The following is a 16301-nucleotide window of genomic DNA, read 5'->3' on the forward strand; positions in this document are numbered from 1 at the left end:
TTAGCAAAGAAACTAAAAAAATAAAAATAAATAAAAACAATGAAAAAAATCAAGTTAACTTGGGATTGGGATAACACCACATAAAGAAAAGTGAAAGAAAAAAAAACATGAATAACAATTAAAAAAATTAATGTTGAACGACAAAATTAAAGATAAATTAATTTTATAAAAAAAAAACCAAAGAAAACACTAAATGTAACTCAAGTTAACTTTTAAAATTTGTGATCTTGACTATAAAGTTGTGACTAACCTCGTAAAAGAGAGGGAAATAACAAAAAAACAATTATCAACTAAAAAAATAATAAAGGATTAAATTGTAAAGAAAAAAAAAAGCAAGAGAAAAGGCATTCAAAATAAAAACAAAACAAACAACAATAAAAAAATAGAAACTAAATTCAACATAAAAGTAGATTAAAATCAAATACTTAGGCATTAAATTGAAAACAAATTATAATTAATAAAAGGGTAAAATGAAATTAAAAGAATAAGGATCAAAATTTGATATGAAAATCAAATTAAACTTAATGTTACGGATGAAATTGTAAGAAAAAATCAATTTTAAAAATTATCTTAAATCAAACAAATAGCAATGAAAAAAATAAAGACCAAGTTTGAAAGATGAAAAAGTTGAAAATGGTGAAATTGAAAAGGATTTCTAATTTTATAAATTATTCCAAATAAAATAAATAATAACCAAAACAATAGAAACCAAATCTGAAGGGATTAACAATTAAAAGGCCTCTTTAAAATCTTAAAGGTACATACGTGTAAATTGAGTAGGAGAGATAGAAGAAGGGGGGAAAGGTCATTGATGTCAAACTAAATGACCTTTGGCCACATACACCTCCTCGTAGATGCGCGTCGAGACGATTCAAATATCATTGTGCAATGTGATATTTGATCACCAGGTGTCCCCACACACATTGTCCAAATAATGATGGGCTTCCCACGCACTAACAAGTCATCAACAATTTTTTTTAATAATATTTGTATATATTAAATTACATAGTTGCCCTAAACCAACCTGACAATTACAAAAAAGTCTGAGCATAAATTAAAAAATGCCCTTGAACATAAATTATAGGAAATCCAAACCCACGGGCATGCAAGCCATTTTACTATTCATTAAAAATAGCAAAGATAAAAACAACCTTAAACGTAAGCTTTAAATAATTTTGAATATATAGGCATAAAGATCATTTTTCTATGTATCATAAAATGAAAAGATGTCTTTACCCCATTTAAATTTTAGAATGACAAATAGACCATTGTGAAATTACTAAATTACCCCAATATCATCCTTTCTTGGTTATGTTTTCAATGGAAAAATAGGATTTTCACCCTAAAATTCTAAAAAGCCACCAGTTTCATCTATTTTTTTCACTTCAGTACCCTACCTTTTAATTTCATCCTCCCTAACAAATTAACCTAAATTGACCTATAATTTGGTCCAATAAAAACTAAATGAAAAAAAAATGTGAATAGTGTGTCCACAATGTTTTGTAAAGGGATCCACAATGCTTTTTGCACAGGTGATTTCGCACACCTTTTAATATTACTTATAATACTAGATTGGTTCACGTGCTATGTCACAGGCTTATCTGATTTTTATATATATTAAAAAGATGTTTTGGTGTTGTTACTTGTAAAAAAGTAAGAAAAATCTGCAATTCGAATCATAAACCTGTTTTGATCCAATAAGTTGGTTTTATTTAATTGTATGATAAAAAAATACAACAACAATAAATGAACTAGATTAAAAAATAAAGTGATGCTGATGATCTGCACATCAAAATATGCTTGCCAAAAAAAATAAATTATGAAACTCAGTTTTTAAGTAACTCAATGTTGAAGGATTGAATTAAAAAAAATCAAGAAATGACAAAATAAAAGACCTGATTCAACTCAACTTAGCATGTAAAACCTACAATCTGGGTCGCAAGTCCAGGATAAGCCCATAAAAAGCAAATCAAAGAAAATTACAAAGTCAAGTTCCCAACAAACCCAATATACAAGGATAAAATGAAAGGAAAAATCAATTAAAAAAATCATCAACAAACCACCCACCAAACCCTGCGGCATAGGACATCTAAATGGGATAGCCTAATAAAAGGCAAAATGAAAAAACAACATGAACCTTGATTCTAAAAAACAAAACTTAATTTTAAAAGACAACCAAAAAAATATGAGTTCATCCAAGCTAACACACTAAACTCGCGATCCAGGTCACGAGATTATAATAGCCTTGTAAAAAGGAAACTGAAGAAAATCATGAAACTCAATCTCTAACAAATTCAATGTTGATGGATGGAATTGAAAAAGAAAATCAGTGTTGAAAAAGGACCTAAGAAAGAAAGATATTAACTCAGGTTAGCTTTTCAAACCTTTGACCTAAATCATGATATCCAGATTACCCCATAAAACAATCATGAAGCCCAATACTCAACCAATTTAATGTTGAATGATTAAGTCGATAGTAAAAATCAATTTTAAAAAGGACCCACAACAAAAAAAAATAAAAAAAAGACCCAATCTAAAAAAAAAATGAGAGAAGTACTTTGTTGATAGAGCAATGTGAAGTTCAAGGATAATAGAGAGAAAATAGGGATGAGAAGAAAAAAAAAATGGTCCTCTATGCAGAACCAATCGCCACACACATAGCGCCGCTAGAAAGGTCTTACCGAGATGAAGTGAATGCCATCAAAGATGGCGGCATTCTAACATCGAAAGAAGCCACACACACCGCTAAAGTGTGAAGGCTTTCTTTACTCACTGGTACGTGCAATGCCCGCCAACCCATTTTCCATTACCTATCAACTTTAGTCCCTCCAATTATTTTCAATCTCAAACTTGGTCCCTCAAGCCTTAGTTCTTTTAGATAAATAAAATTGAATTTTATTTTGCAAAATAAGCATCAACCAAGCATTGGAAGTTTTTCTTAATATCATAGAATCCTCATATTTAGGCAACTAATAAACTTTATTAAGTCCAATCCTAAAAAAAAAAATCATTTTAAAGGATCAAATAAAAAAAAAAAAAAATTAAGTGACTAAAATTTTTTTGGGGTTGATCTTTCCCTTGCCTATGTGGATTTCAGTCCCTGATTCTTCCAAGAAAAAGGGCTTAATATTTTTGTATTGTTCAAATTTGATCCTTATAGCTTAAATTGTTTTATATTAATACAATTTCATTTAATTTAGCCAAACCAAAAATCAATTGACCGTTGTTTTTCCCCTGACATTGTGAGAACCTTACCCAAAGTCAATTAAATAAAAATATTAAGTCCAATACCAACCCAACCCAACCCGAATTGAAATGAATGAAATTGAAGAACAAAAAAAACTAAAGTGGCAAAAAAAAAATTGATACTATTGCAATCCATAATAATTTTGTTCTGGGTGAACAATAACTTGCCTTAGCGTTTCATTTTTTTATATAACAAGCATAACAAATTTAAAATGTTAATAATATTCATTAATTTCTTCATCAAATTTTATTCAAATATGCATAGATAAGACTTATAATATTAATTGATAGAGAAAGAGGGGGGGGGATTCTTGAAATATTGAGAACCTAATGGATATAATTTATAGATTTAGGATATAATTGATAAGAGATATAAATAGTTTTGGAACTAAATTGAGTGTTTCACTTTCTTTTCTTTTTCTTTTTTTGCTAATTATATTTTTTTATGTCTTCTTGTTTATCTCAGTTTAAGTTTTGGTCTCTCATGCATCTCTTAGAAACAGACAAATGACTTTTGTTATTTGTTGCTTCCAATGAGCATATTTAAAGACTAGAGTGGGAATAAATAATGCTTGGTTGTTCATCAGAAATTGATACTAATATTAATGATGATAACCATAACAAATTAGATTTTATAGTATTAATCTACCAAAGAAACAAAAAAAATCTATTATAATTATAATAACTATATGGTTAAAAAATTGTTTTATTTTAATTCAATTATAATTATGTTTAATTTTGTTTCTTGTGATATAAGAGTAAAATAGAATGTGAAACTCATAAACTCTTATATATAGAAATAGATTCTCATGGTAGTGATAAGAAACATTAATATTTGAAGTAAGGAAGATTGAAAATAAGATTTTTAGTGGTTAAAAATCTCATCTTGATGCTTGAAAACCAATTCAAAAATACCTTAATTACTATAATTTAAAAAATTAATGATTAGAAGAAAATTATTTTAATATTATAGTATTATCAATGGAGGCTCAAACTTATAAATTTTGTCAATTTTACTTCAATGTTAAACAATGTCACTCTTAAGAAATTTCATCCAATTTACCCATGCTTAATAAGTGTTTATATCCTATGTGTGAAATTAAATCATGATATGGCCCAAAACACAAATTTAATGTTAAATAATAACAAATTTCACTTTACTAGACTAGCTTGAATAAAAGGAAGGTTTACAAAATTTAGTATGATTATGTACTAAAATAATTTTTCAAGCATGTAAAGACAACATGCAAATTGGATAAATTCCTTCAACTATAACTAAGATTGAATGGAGCGAAGTATGACCATTTAAAACAAAATTTATAAAATTAAAAGATTTGTAAACATGTGATTAAGGGTTAAATTAATATTTTCTCAAAATAAGTTTATGTTAATTTATAGTATAAATTGCTTGCAAAAGATCTCTCCCAAAATATATTTAAACATCTCTTACCATTGAAATAAAAACAAAAGATTTTGGGAAGGGAGAACTTCACATCATATACATTTTTTTGGACATTATAAGTAAATAAATAAATAAAAAGACAATATGTCAGTTGTAAATGCTAATTTATAAAAAATTAAAATCCATCACGAAAACACTTATACTTTGAAATATAAGTGTTTTCACTGTTAACTTAAGCAATTTAACAATTTTTCAATTTGAGAAAAATTCTTAATTCATTAAAAATCAATCACCATTACAAATAATAACATTAATCATCTATAAATAATTATTCACATCAATCATGACATAATTATAGCATAATTTTATAAAAGTTATCTTAAACCTATCACTATTTATCTTCTCTGCACATGGCCAACCACCTAAAGTCTCTTTAGCCCTATAAGTTTTTCATCAATTCATCATAATGTCCTTCTTTCCATAATCTATAATGTTTCTAAAGACTCAATTTCAAAAAAAATTTCTTTTCCCTTAAATTCATATTAAGAGCCCTAAATCAATTTGCTAGAATCTGAATTAAAATCAAGCAAATTTCATTCAAATCAACATAAACAAGCTCTAAACATCCTATTAAATTGTAAATTGAGTTTTGAATGCTCATCAGCTTAAGTTTTTTCAAATTTGTTTTTAACTCCCCTCCTTTCTTTTCTTCTTTCTCTCTTCAAATCTTTCTTAATGTTAGTATTTTTGTGTTTAATGTTTCTCCAAAACCCACTCTATCACTCAATTTTACCCTTTCTTAAGCATTTAGCATGAGAAAATTGAAAAAAACTTCAAACTTTCCTCCCCTCTCTTTCATGGTTATCCTACTAGTCCCTTAGGGATTTAAGGGAGGGTGAAGATTTTTTTTAATTATAATTTTACCCCACAATTCTTCTAAATTTTCATTTTGGATTTTCTCTTAAACTTCCTTTATTATTTAATACCATTATTTGAACTAACCTAGTCCAAATCCCCCCTTTTCTTCTTCTTCTTCTTTTTTTTTTAAAAAAAAACTTTCAAAATAATCCTTCTTATCATTTATTATTATTATTATTATTAAATTCTTGGGGTTTACATCCTTCCCTTCTTATGAAATTTACCCCTGAAATTTAAATTTCATACCTATCTGACTCCCTTTCCCATGTTTGTTCTTCTATCTAGGAGTTTCTCCATAATACTTTTAGCAAGAGAACCCTTTTATTTTGCAACTCTTTTTTGCTCCGACCTAAAATCTTAACTGGTCTCGTTTCTAGAGTTAAATCCTCCTTGACTTCTATTGGAACTTGAGGCAATACTCGTGAAGGATCTATCTTTGTTTTTTAAAGCAATGACACGTAAAACATATTATGTATCTTGGCCAAATGTGAAGGTAATTCCAATCAATAAGCGACCGACCCAATTCTTTTCATGATCTCAAAGGGGCTCATATATCCTAGAGCTAACTTTCCTTTTATTCTGAAGCGAATAGTGTCCTTCCAATGTGTCATTTTAAAAAATACTTTATCCCCCCACTTGAAATTCGAAAGGCCTTCTTCGGTTGTCTTCATAACTTTTTTGTCTGTCCTGAGCTTCTTTCATTCTCTTTCTAATTATCCTCACTTTATCAGTAATCATTTATACCATTTCTGATCCCTACAATTTCCTTTCACTCACTTCATCCCAGAAGACAATGGTACAATATTTTCTCTCATATAGTGCTTTATATGGGGCCATACCAATAGTAGTTAAAAATCTATTATTGTATGTGAATTTTACTAGTGGTAAAGATCCTCTCAATTTTCTCTAAATTCTAGTATATATGTCCTCAGAAGATCTTCAAGTGTCTGAATGGTCCTTTCAAACTAACCATCTGTTTAAGGATGAAATATAGTACTTAAGTTTAATTTAGTTCCTAAAGCCCGTTATAGACTCGACCATAATCTCGATGTGAACCTTGGATCCTAATCTGATACAATTGACACTAGCACCCCTATGCAATCTAATCACTTCATTTACATATAACCTGGCTAGTTTATCCACTAAATCTGTTATTTTTATTGGTAAAAACAAGGCAAATTTTGTGAGTCTATCCATAATTACCCATGTAGCATCATTACCCTTCTTACCTCTAGGCAATCTTGACATAAAATTCATATTGATATCTTCCCATTTTCATTCCAGAATTGACAACAACTGTAATTTCTCACACAATTAATGTTTGTTATGTGTGTGGAAACTTAAGGGATCATGGAAGTATGGAAACTCCTAGGCTTGAAAGTATAATTGAAAGTAGGAACATTCATAAATATGTTGTGTTATATTTGAACCCAAATTAGTAATATGAAGATGCTAAATTGTTTGTTTGAATGTAAAATTTGTAATAAGGAATTTTTGAATTAGGTGTTTGAATGTGAAATTATAATATTGAAATATTGAATTGTGTGTTGAATGCAAAATAATGTTATGGTAAAATTCAAAAGTGAAAAAAATGGATTCATTGTGTCCATGTTTCTAATGCCTAAAATAGACCAAGATTATGCAAATGTATGCATTGACTTATGTATTTATGTGTTTAGGCTGAATTGATTGTTAAACGAATAATTGATTGTGTATTTGGCTAAACAAAAGTTAATTATTTGAGAGTTGTAGAAGAAACGTCTAGGGTGGAACTCGACTTCTCTAGAGCATATGCCACATAAACTTTAGGTAAGGGTCGCCTTTACCTCTTTGATTAATTAAGTTGTTTATGTAAATGTTGAAATACAAATTGTATATTTATATGTATTATTGGAAACAAATGTTCATCATCAAAATTATGGTATTATGAAAGATAATATTACAAGATCAATGTCGGGTGGAAAATAAATATCATTAGATATTATACCTTTAGGTGGAAAAATGATGTTTTCAAGCAGAATAATGACATTAAATAAGAATACACCCACATGACAATAACATTGTAAACATATGAAATGACCACAATAACAAAATTCGATAACGTTTGACTACAATGATAAAGATTATCTAGTTAATACTTGTATTAGCCTCAATGGTGAAAATTGATAATGTAAATAGTAAGTCGGTTGCAATGACAAAGATTAGTTAGTTTAATTCTCAAAATGGGCACAACAATGAAACTTGATGATGTTGGAAATAAGTGTTGACTGCACCGATAGAAACTAACTAGTTTAATACTTGTTTTAGCTGCAATGGGAAAAATCAATAATGTAAATGGTAAGTTAGCTACAACATCAAAGACTAATTAGTTTAATCCTCTAAATAGGTGCAATAGTGAAACTTGATAATGTTAAAAATAAGTTGACTGCAATGACAATGACTAATTAATTATATGTTAAAGTTGCTTATTTGGATAGAGACTTACTAAAGTCGGCTAATTAGATAGAGATTTGTTTATTTTATATCTTACTCGGTTGTTTAAATAGAGACTAATTAATTATAAGTTACAGTTGATTGTTTGGATGAAGACTTATTGATTATACGTTAAAGTCGGTCATTTGGATAAAGACTTACAAATTATATGCTAAAATCGATTGTTGAGACAGAGACTTGTCTATTTTATATTCTAGTCGGCTGTTTGGATGAAGACTAATTACTTATATATTAAAGTTGGCTCTATAAATGGAGATTAAATGTGTTAAATTAAAATTGGCCATCCTGACAGAGGTTAAGAAATTTAAGTTAAATGGGTTGTGTCAGCTAGGATCTTGTAGAAAATATAGAGTTATCCTTAATAGATGAAACAATATTAAGGACTAATTTTAGCAAAATAGGATTGTTATGGTTGTGTTTATGACTAAAGTTTGACATAGCATATATGTGTAAAGTATGTTTAGATTTTTATATTCATTGTCTCGATTATTATTTATTTCAGGTTCATTGTAGCTACACCGTCTCAAAGATTACACAAAGATTACACGGGTTAGATTGTTTAGTCTTTCTTTTAGATAGATAGAATTTTTTTTAATTTCAATTTTCATGTTATGTAGTTTAACATTGAGTATATATTAAGTGTTAGTATTTTGAAATTTAAGATTAAATAGTAGGATGTATTTCTAATTATTAAAGTTTTCATTGTTCAATATATATATATAATCATTTATATGGTAAATTCACCATAATTATTAAAACCAGACCGGCTCGACATGTCGACCCGATGGCTGGTTTGGTCCGAGTAAGCTACAAGACCAGGGCAAGCAAAAACACGTCAAAACCCGCCGAGTTGACTCGTGACCTGGGCGACCCGACAGAACCTAGTTGAGACCTATTTTTTTTCTCTTTCAAATGTATTTTTTCACTTAGCTAGAGACCTCTTCTTTTTTTTTTAGTTGGTTATTAATCCTTTTCAAAGTTCATTATATAAATACTAGAAAAAAATTGTATTTTTTCAATGTGAGATTTAAAGCCCTTTAGTATATATACTCTATGTTCACGAGAAAAAAAAAATATTTTTTCATTGTGAGATTTGAAATCCTATAATACATATACTTTATATTCATAAGAAAAATGTTAGGTTTTTTTAATGTGAAATAAAAAATCTTCTTGGTTTAAATATTTCAACTTAAAAGATATACTATAAAATATTAAAACTTCAATTTTGTTTTATTTTTTCGGGTTGACCCGGGTTCTTAGCTAGGTCATCTCCAAATCAGGTTTGATAACTATGAAATCCACTAGGGGTATTGATGGTATAAATAAATTGCAATGTCAACTTTAGTTGTTTTTACAGATAATAAAGTGGATTAAAATTTTGGGTACAATCCCGTGCAAGAAAAACCCTATCAAAATCCTAATTGAAATGTATAATATGATTCCTTACATGTTAACTACGTATGCAATAAATACTACAAGTTTTATAAATCAAGATGGAATTGTTTGAATGATTCAAGAGGAAGTAAAATATGAATCAAGCCAGTCCAAAAACAAATACCCCAAAATTTATGGGGGTGTTACAGTTATCTTCACCGAGATCTTTTTCCATTCCCATGATTAGGTGTTTATGCAACCAAAAACATTGCGCAGCTAAAAAAATGTGGTCCTCACGGCGTAGTAACTAGTATTATTTAACTAAGGCATTTTATATATATATATATATATATATAAAAAAACCAATTTGCTGGCAATGCATAGATGGTTCTTGATCGTCCATTTTCATATACATTGCAAGGTCACTAATGTTGGCAGAATCTTAACCCCAAAATTGTCGGCAAATGTTGCACAAGTGCAGATTTTGTGGGAGAAAAAACAGAGTGAATCATGCGTGTGCTAACACTATGGCCTGGACCAGGAATGGATTCATCTGTTCACATGGCTTGTTCAAAAACCGAGTTCAGAGAACTTACACCTGCTAATTTGCACATCTCACATGAATGACAAGATTTATCAACCAACAAGAAGAATGGCGTAGAAATGCAAATTCAACATCTTAATTAGGCAATAATATGATGATTCAAGAAGTCGATTTCTATTTTGTGAATCAAGGTCAAGGCATGCTGTTCTAGGGCATGCATTGCATTAACATCTCTGCCAGATAAATGCCACACGGATCAAATGGAAGATATAAGTTTACCTTTATGGTACATAATTTAATTGTTAGTCTAAGACTATTACCAGCGCAACTCATGCCGGCATTTATGCATAATCAACCATGTTTAACAGTTCGAGGTAGAGAGAGCAGCTGGCTGTTGCTGAGTAATGCAATGTATATTCCCCCCAGCCAACACAATTTCCCTCGCACCTTCGATTCTCACCACCTGAGTTAAGATCATTCAGATTCGCTATGTTAAACATAGGAAACAAAACATATTATAAGTAACCAATGAACACAAAACTGTCTCCTGTGAGTTTCTGTACAACGTTAGCTGTATCAAGTATAGCTTGCTAGTTTAAGATTTTTCTTTATACATGCTTGGTCTTAGGACTGCAGCTTATAAGCATCATTAAATAGTTTTTTACATTGCAGGTTATAATCAGACTCATGTTCCGGGACCATCATACAAGGTAGTAGATTATTTTACCCAAAAATAAAGATCCCCTGCCAAAGTAGTGAACTTCGAAGGAAAAAAATTAGGGGGGGGGGGATCCAGCTTGCAATCAACTACCTGAATTCTACATTAAGATTTTAATACGACCTAGGGGTGAGACAATCCAGCTTGCAAGTCATCATGTCTTTGGAAGTCAATCCGCATGCACTTAGATCACATATCTTGCATATGAAGCTTATAAATATTGATAAATTGAACGGAAGTATTCCTTACTTCATGATTTGGAAAAGCTTGAGAGAGGACACGAACAGCTTCATCATCCCACTTCTGGTCCCCAAACTGTGGAGTGATGATCCCACCATTGGCAATATAGAAGTTTACATAAGATGCAGCAAGTCTGGTACCTGGGAGTCTTGGTTTAGCATTGCAATCCTGTGGCCAAAAACCATTTAAGACCGTGATCCAATAAGAACATGCAATTTTTATTTATATGTTGCTTCATGAGGGCTGGATATCATAGAGGCTGAAGGGTGATTGTAACAACTTTAGGTCTCCAAAAATTGTAGTATGATTACACAGTTGGGGGACCTAGATTTGTGGATAATTATTGCTCCAACTAGGTAAACAGCATCAAAGAAGATTAAAATATCATATATTCAACTCCATTCCATCATTCAGTTTGAGATTTAAACATATCAACAACAAACAAAGAGTTGTCCACAAAATAAGCACTTAAATAAAAAAGAGAAACTAAGATGACATGCACGAAAAGTAAACTAAACCAGTACCAGAAATAAAGGTGCAATCAACCATTTTTCACTATTTTAACCTTTTGGACAATGAAGGAGCATAAAAGTCCAGCAGGTAATTGTTTTAATGCTTTTCCTCTTTCACCTTTTTTGGAATTGTTTTTTTTTTCTTTTGAGTTAATTCCGGCAGTTTCTTGTCAATAAAATTGTGTCTAACCTATTACAAATTTGTTAACAATTTACCCTACAAACATCACAAATTAATGAATAATTCAGAGAAATGTCTGTGTGGATGAATTCTTTCATTGTTATGTTTTCAGCAGACATTTGGGTTGCTGGAAAGTAACAGCTGAGACAGACGAATATACTCATAAAAGCCCCACATGTGGAACATTCAGAAGCAAAGGAACAAGTACGGAATTTCCTTTGAATCTAATTCCTCAATTTAGAAATGAACTGTTTGATGTGGTTCAGGACCTATTTGAAAAGCATTTTCGTGTTAGATAAAACACATAGGAAAGAAAGTATTTCAGTGTTTTACTTGAATATTCTCTAAAAAAAATGTAAAGTAAGAACACTGGCATGAAAATCAAATTTTAGGGCGGTATTCTTACTTGAACAACTCCAGCAGCTTCTTCATCTGTCATATAAAGTGGTCCTGGCACATGAAGTTTGATTATTTCTAATCTCCTACCATTAGCATCACTAGTATTGGAGAGGATTGATAAAGCTTCCATTGATCGTTTGAACTGGGGATCCTTTTCATCATCAGTCCAAGACAACAAAACAACACCAGGCCTCACAAAGCAGCACATATTGTCAATATGACCATTAGTATCATCATCACCTGTTACATCCCATGGTGTTTAGTATCACCTTTTGCAATTTTCGCTACCTTCAGGTACAAATTTATAATTGTAATTATAGTAACAACGATGTTGCAAAATAATCAGAAGAAACTGAAGAAAAGAAACAATATGACATGAAAAGAACAAAAAGGTGTATAAGTGATTATAATGCAAAATAACAACACCACAACAGAGATCATAGACTGTATATTAAAATCTAATCTATCAGAGTCTCATCTGGTAGTTGATGCAGGCTAAAATCAGCCTTCATTAAAAGAATATCAGAGGAAAAGAAAGTGCAGGCATGGAGTAGAGACACAAGCTACAGACTGTTTGGTTACAAGGGCATCATTATGTTTGTTATGTTTTATTGGTTTCATTGTGAGCATCTCATGGAGTTTAGATGATATAAAGTAAAAATGTGTGGATTTTTTTTATCTATTATAAAGGGGTTTTGGAGAACTCAGGTTCATGTGAAGCCAAGGATTCTTCCTCTTCTATTGCTACTGCAGCTTGATCTCTCTGATCGACTCAGTTCAAGGTATTTGTTTTTCAATCTGAATTATAGCAGGTTTACTTGTTCTTGTATTCTGTATATCAGTTTTTCAGCAGTTTATTAGTTGTTTAAATTACTTGTTCTGATTATCCTTATTGCAATAGGTGAGGTTCTAAGTAATTGTTAAGGTCAACCCTTACAATTTTTTGACAAAATGAAAGCAGAAATGCACATCACATGCACTCAAATGTAGGGGCACAGCAAAATATGGTTTTGCAAGGTTATATATTCAAAAGGGAATGCCAATAGATTGCAGGATATGAATTATCATGAAAATCTTCTTTATTTTTATGAAAAAAAAAACAAGAATATGAATTATAGAATAAAACTAAAAATTCAGAAGTATTCAGAGTAAAGAGAGAATATCTGAAGTGGCGTTCATATAATTACATACCATATAATCCATAAGGCAACCAAATAACCTTCTGAACTCCAAGATATGCCTTGAGTTGATCTTCTATCTGTTCTTTGGTCAAATTTGGGTTCCTGTTTTTGTTCAAGAGGCACTCCTCAGTGGTAAGGCATGTCCCTGAAACCAAAACAAAAAAAAAAAGACATACATTAGCAAGACCAAAAGAAAATAAAATTCTACTGATAATTTTGGTTAAAGAGATCCCAAAGCTACTGGAGAAGAGGTCTTTTCCATAATTTTTAAGGCAAACTGCTTTACTGTGAAAATTACTATTAGCTAGATCCACCCCTGGCAATGCAGTGTTGAACTTCTTAATAATGCAAGTTAACTTGACAATATATGATACAACCAAATGATATCCACTCCACAATCAGAGCTGTCAACAGAGTTGAATAGAGAAAATCAAATGAAGCTGTAGCATTATTATATTGCATATCCATGACCCGATACTTCCAACATGAGTGGATTCTAGGTCTACACAAGAACACACCAGAAACAGTCTTACAGAAGAATAGGATATCTTCTTCTAGTGCTGAATCTCCCAAATGATGAAATAGAGAGATCAGGTTAGAAAGTAAAGGGCACCTTTCCATTTCTATCCTGGTTGCAGTACCCTGCCTCCCTCATAGACACACATCAATATATTTCACACACAATTAAATCTCATGCATATTTATAGAGTCCACGGATCAGTACCTTCTCCATCTACATGGATGCTTCCACCTTCAAGAATCATAAAGTGGGGAAACCTTGGAAGTTTTTCCGTTCCTATGATCTGAAAAAACAACATTAATTCAGATCAAAACCCAGAAAACTAATACATGCAAGGTAATTAAAGAAAATAAGATGCACAGAAAGTATATGCAATCTGTTTTACTACACCACCTTCCTTGCCACGAGAAGGTCAAGACTCCAATCCTGGTAACAACCATCATCAACCCCTATAAGTTTCAAGGCCAAATCCTTTCAGAGAAGGTACTCAATAAAGAGTAAAACTTTACCAACAAACAAACATAATAACACCAGGGTGGTTTCTTGATATATGCAATTAAATGATGCTCTGGCACATATTCACATATCTTATCTCAAGGATTTGAAAGCAAAGATGAACATGTTCTACAATTTCAAATTTGATTCCTAATTCAATTCCTAAAACTATCATGAAGTTAGTCATCATTTTCTCAACAAAGGGCTCTAGAAATATCAGTAATCACTAAGGAAGGAAAACCTGTAAGAATTTGGAAGTCAAGATTTTAGAATTGTAATCATCGACAGTAACCTGAATAGCAGTATAACGCATTCATATATAGCAAAACAAGGCATCAGGTTGTTGCACTGTAAAGCACCAACGTTTAAGGATCATGTTGCATCATCTATGAGACGGAATACCCATGATATGTTAATATTTAACATCAAACTTGAATGTTTTAAAATCTTACCTCCCCAACCATTAAAATTCCAATCAATCCCTGCAACGTGTTGCTCGAGGTTACCATGATTTGATCCATTTTTCCTTACAACAAACTTGATAAAGAAACCGAAATTATTCAGGATAAGAAAAAAAAAAGGAACTGAAATATCAAAATAAAACATTAATTGAACAAAACATCATAGAAATGCTAAGAGAGAGAAGTAGAAAAACTCACAGTCGGGCCAATATCACGAAACCAAGAATCATTCATGCTCATCTCAAGAACTCTCACATGTTCTGGTAGCTGACTTCGTGCATTTTCCCACTAAAAGCACAGTCAATCGAATTATTTTTTTTACTCAGTTGAGAACAAATTCAAATCCCATAACAAAAACGTAAGGCGTCAATTTTTTAAAATGTCGAACAACCTGAGCAGAGCTTGCACAGACAGTTACAGGCTCAAACTTTGAAATTGCAATTGCCACTTTGGTGAAAACAAGTTGTGCATGTAATGCACTGTCTCGCCAGTTATCCGGGCGCTCCTGCAAAGCAAACCATAAATACTCGATTCTATAACAGGCTTTAGGAGCTTTTCTCTTTTTTCAAAACAAAAAAGAACGAAAGAAGAGAAGAGAAGAGAAAAAATATCCACAATTACAGCTTGAAAAGTGAGAACCTCATCTGCATTACAACCACAAAAGGTAGGGAAAATCCCAACAAGTAATGGTATGGATCAACAGATTCTCGAATTTCTACAGGAATAAGATAGCTGTTGTGGTTCGTATTACGAAAATTAACACAGTTTATCAAATGATATAAATAAACCTATTCCTCTGCTAAAAGAAAAGAAGACCTTTCTTTCTTTTCTTTTTTTGTAAAAGGGGTCTCAAGAAGAAGCTCAACAACACACTCTGGATGTGAGCATGTCCCAAAAAAAACACGAAACAAAAGAAAACAAACAGTCACTCTACTTAGAATCATGAAGTCGTCCTGCGGGACAGTTGGTTTTCCTATACTGAAGAAAGCCTAGTAATTAGAAAAGAACCTACTTTCAGTCACTGTTAAAGAAAATGATTGATCACAGCACAGTGAACAACACAATATAAAGTGGCAATTAACAAGTAAAGGTTCTAGATGTATCTATACTTACAGGCCAGCCCATCCAAGTCTGTGAGTGGGGCTCCCACTCTGCAGGCATGCTGTATCCATGAACAGCCGGTGCCTCTCCTGTCACTACCATCTCCCTCTATTGCATAGAGAGAGAATTCCGATTTCAGTTAAGTTGAAACAGATTGTAAAACAAAGAATTCTTGGATTTGAAAAAAAAAAAAGAGTACAAAATCCAAAGAGAACTTGAGTGAATTATTCTCGCTTCAGTTCAAGGAAAGGCAAAGGACAGAGAGAGACTGCACTGTGTTGATGTTTTGTTATTGGCTGGCAAGTGAACACAAATACTACCACAGAAACATTAATAATTTAGAAAGATGCCCAGTGACCTGCTCCCACTACTTACAATTAATAATTGTGGTGCTTCAGCTTCTTCTTCTCTTTTAATTAATCTAATTTGGAAAGAAAGAAAAAACCAAAAGTGAGAGTATCAAAGTGTTAAACACGAGAAAACTGCACTGTTAATCTCAAATACGTGAAAAAAGTG

The 16301-nt window shown here is 31.3% G+C and overlaps 1 protein-coding gene across 3 annotated transcripts; it reads right to left on the bottom strand.

Moving 5' to 3' along the window:
• Window positions 1-10129: 10129 nt before the first annotated feature.
• LOC133676198 (agmatine deiminase) lies at window positions 10130-16153 on the bottom strand. Of its 3 annotated transcripts, none has more exons than XM_062097812.1 (11): window positions 16001-16153; window positions 15798-15893; window positions 15076-15189; window positions 14883-14972; window positions 14676-14760; window positions 14122-14177; window positions 13933-14011; window positions 13219-13353; window positions 12035-12267; window positions 10945-11103; window positions 10130-10440 (listed from the first exon to the last, which is right to left on the bottom strand). In XM_062097812.1, the coding sequence occupies exons 2-11, from the start codon at window positions 15885-15887 to the stop codon at window positions 10339-10341; spliced, it is 1143 nt and encodes a 380-aa protein (XP_061953796.1). In that variant the 5' UTR covers window positions 15888-15893; window positions 16001-16153; the 3' UTR covers window positions 10130-10338. The 3 variants fall into 3 exon arrangements, with proteins under 3 accessions (XP_061953796.1, XP_061953795.1, XP_061953797.1); XM_062097811.1 differs by having other exon boundaries at window positions 15985-16143; XM_062097813.1 differs by having other exon boundaries at window positions 16055-16073.
• Window positions 16154-16301: the final 148 nt, after the last annotated feature.

The sequence above is a fragment of the Populus nigra genome, chromosome 16, assembly GCF_951802175.1.
Source record: "Populus nigra chromosome 16, ddPopNigr1.1, whole genome shotgun sequence".
In the NCBI taxonomy this organism is placed as follows: Eukaryota; Viridiplantae; Streptophyta; class Magnoliopsida; order Malpighiales; family Salicaceae; genus Populus; species Populus nigra.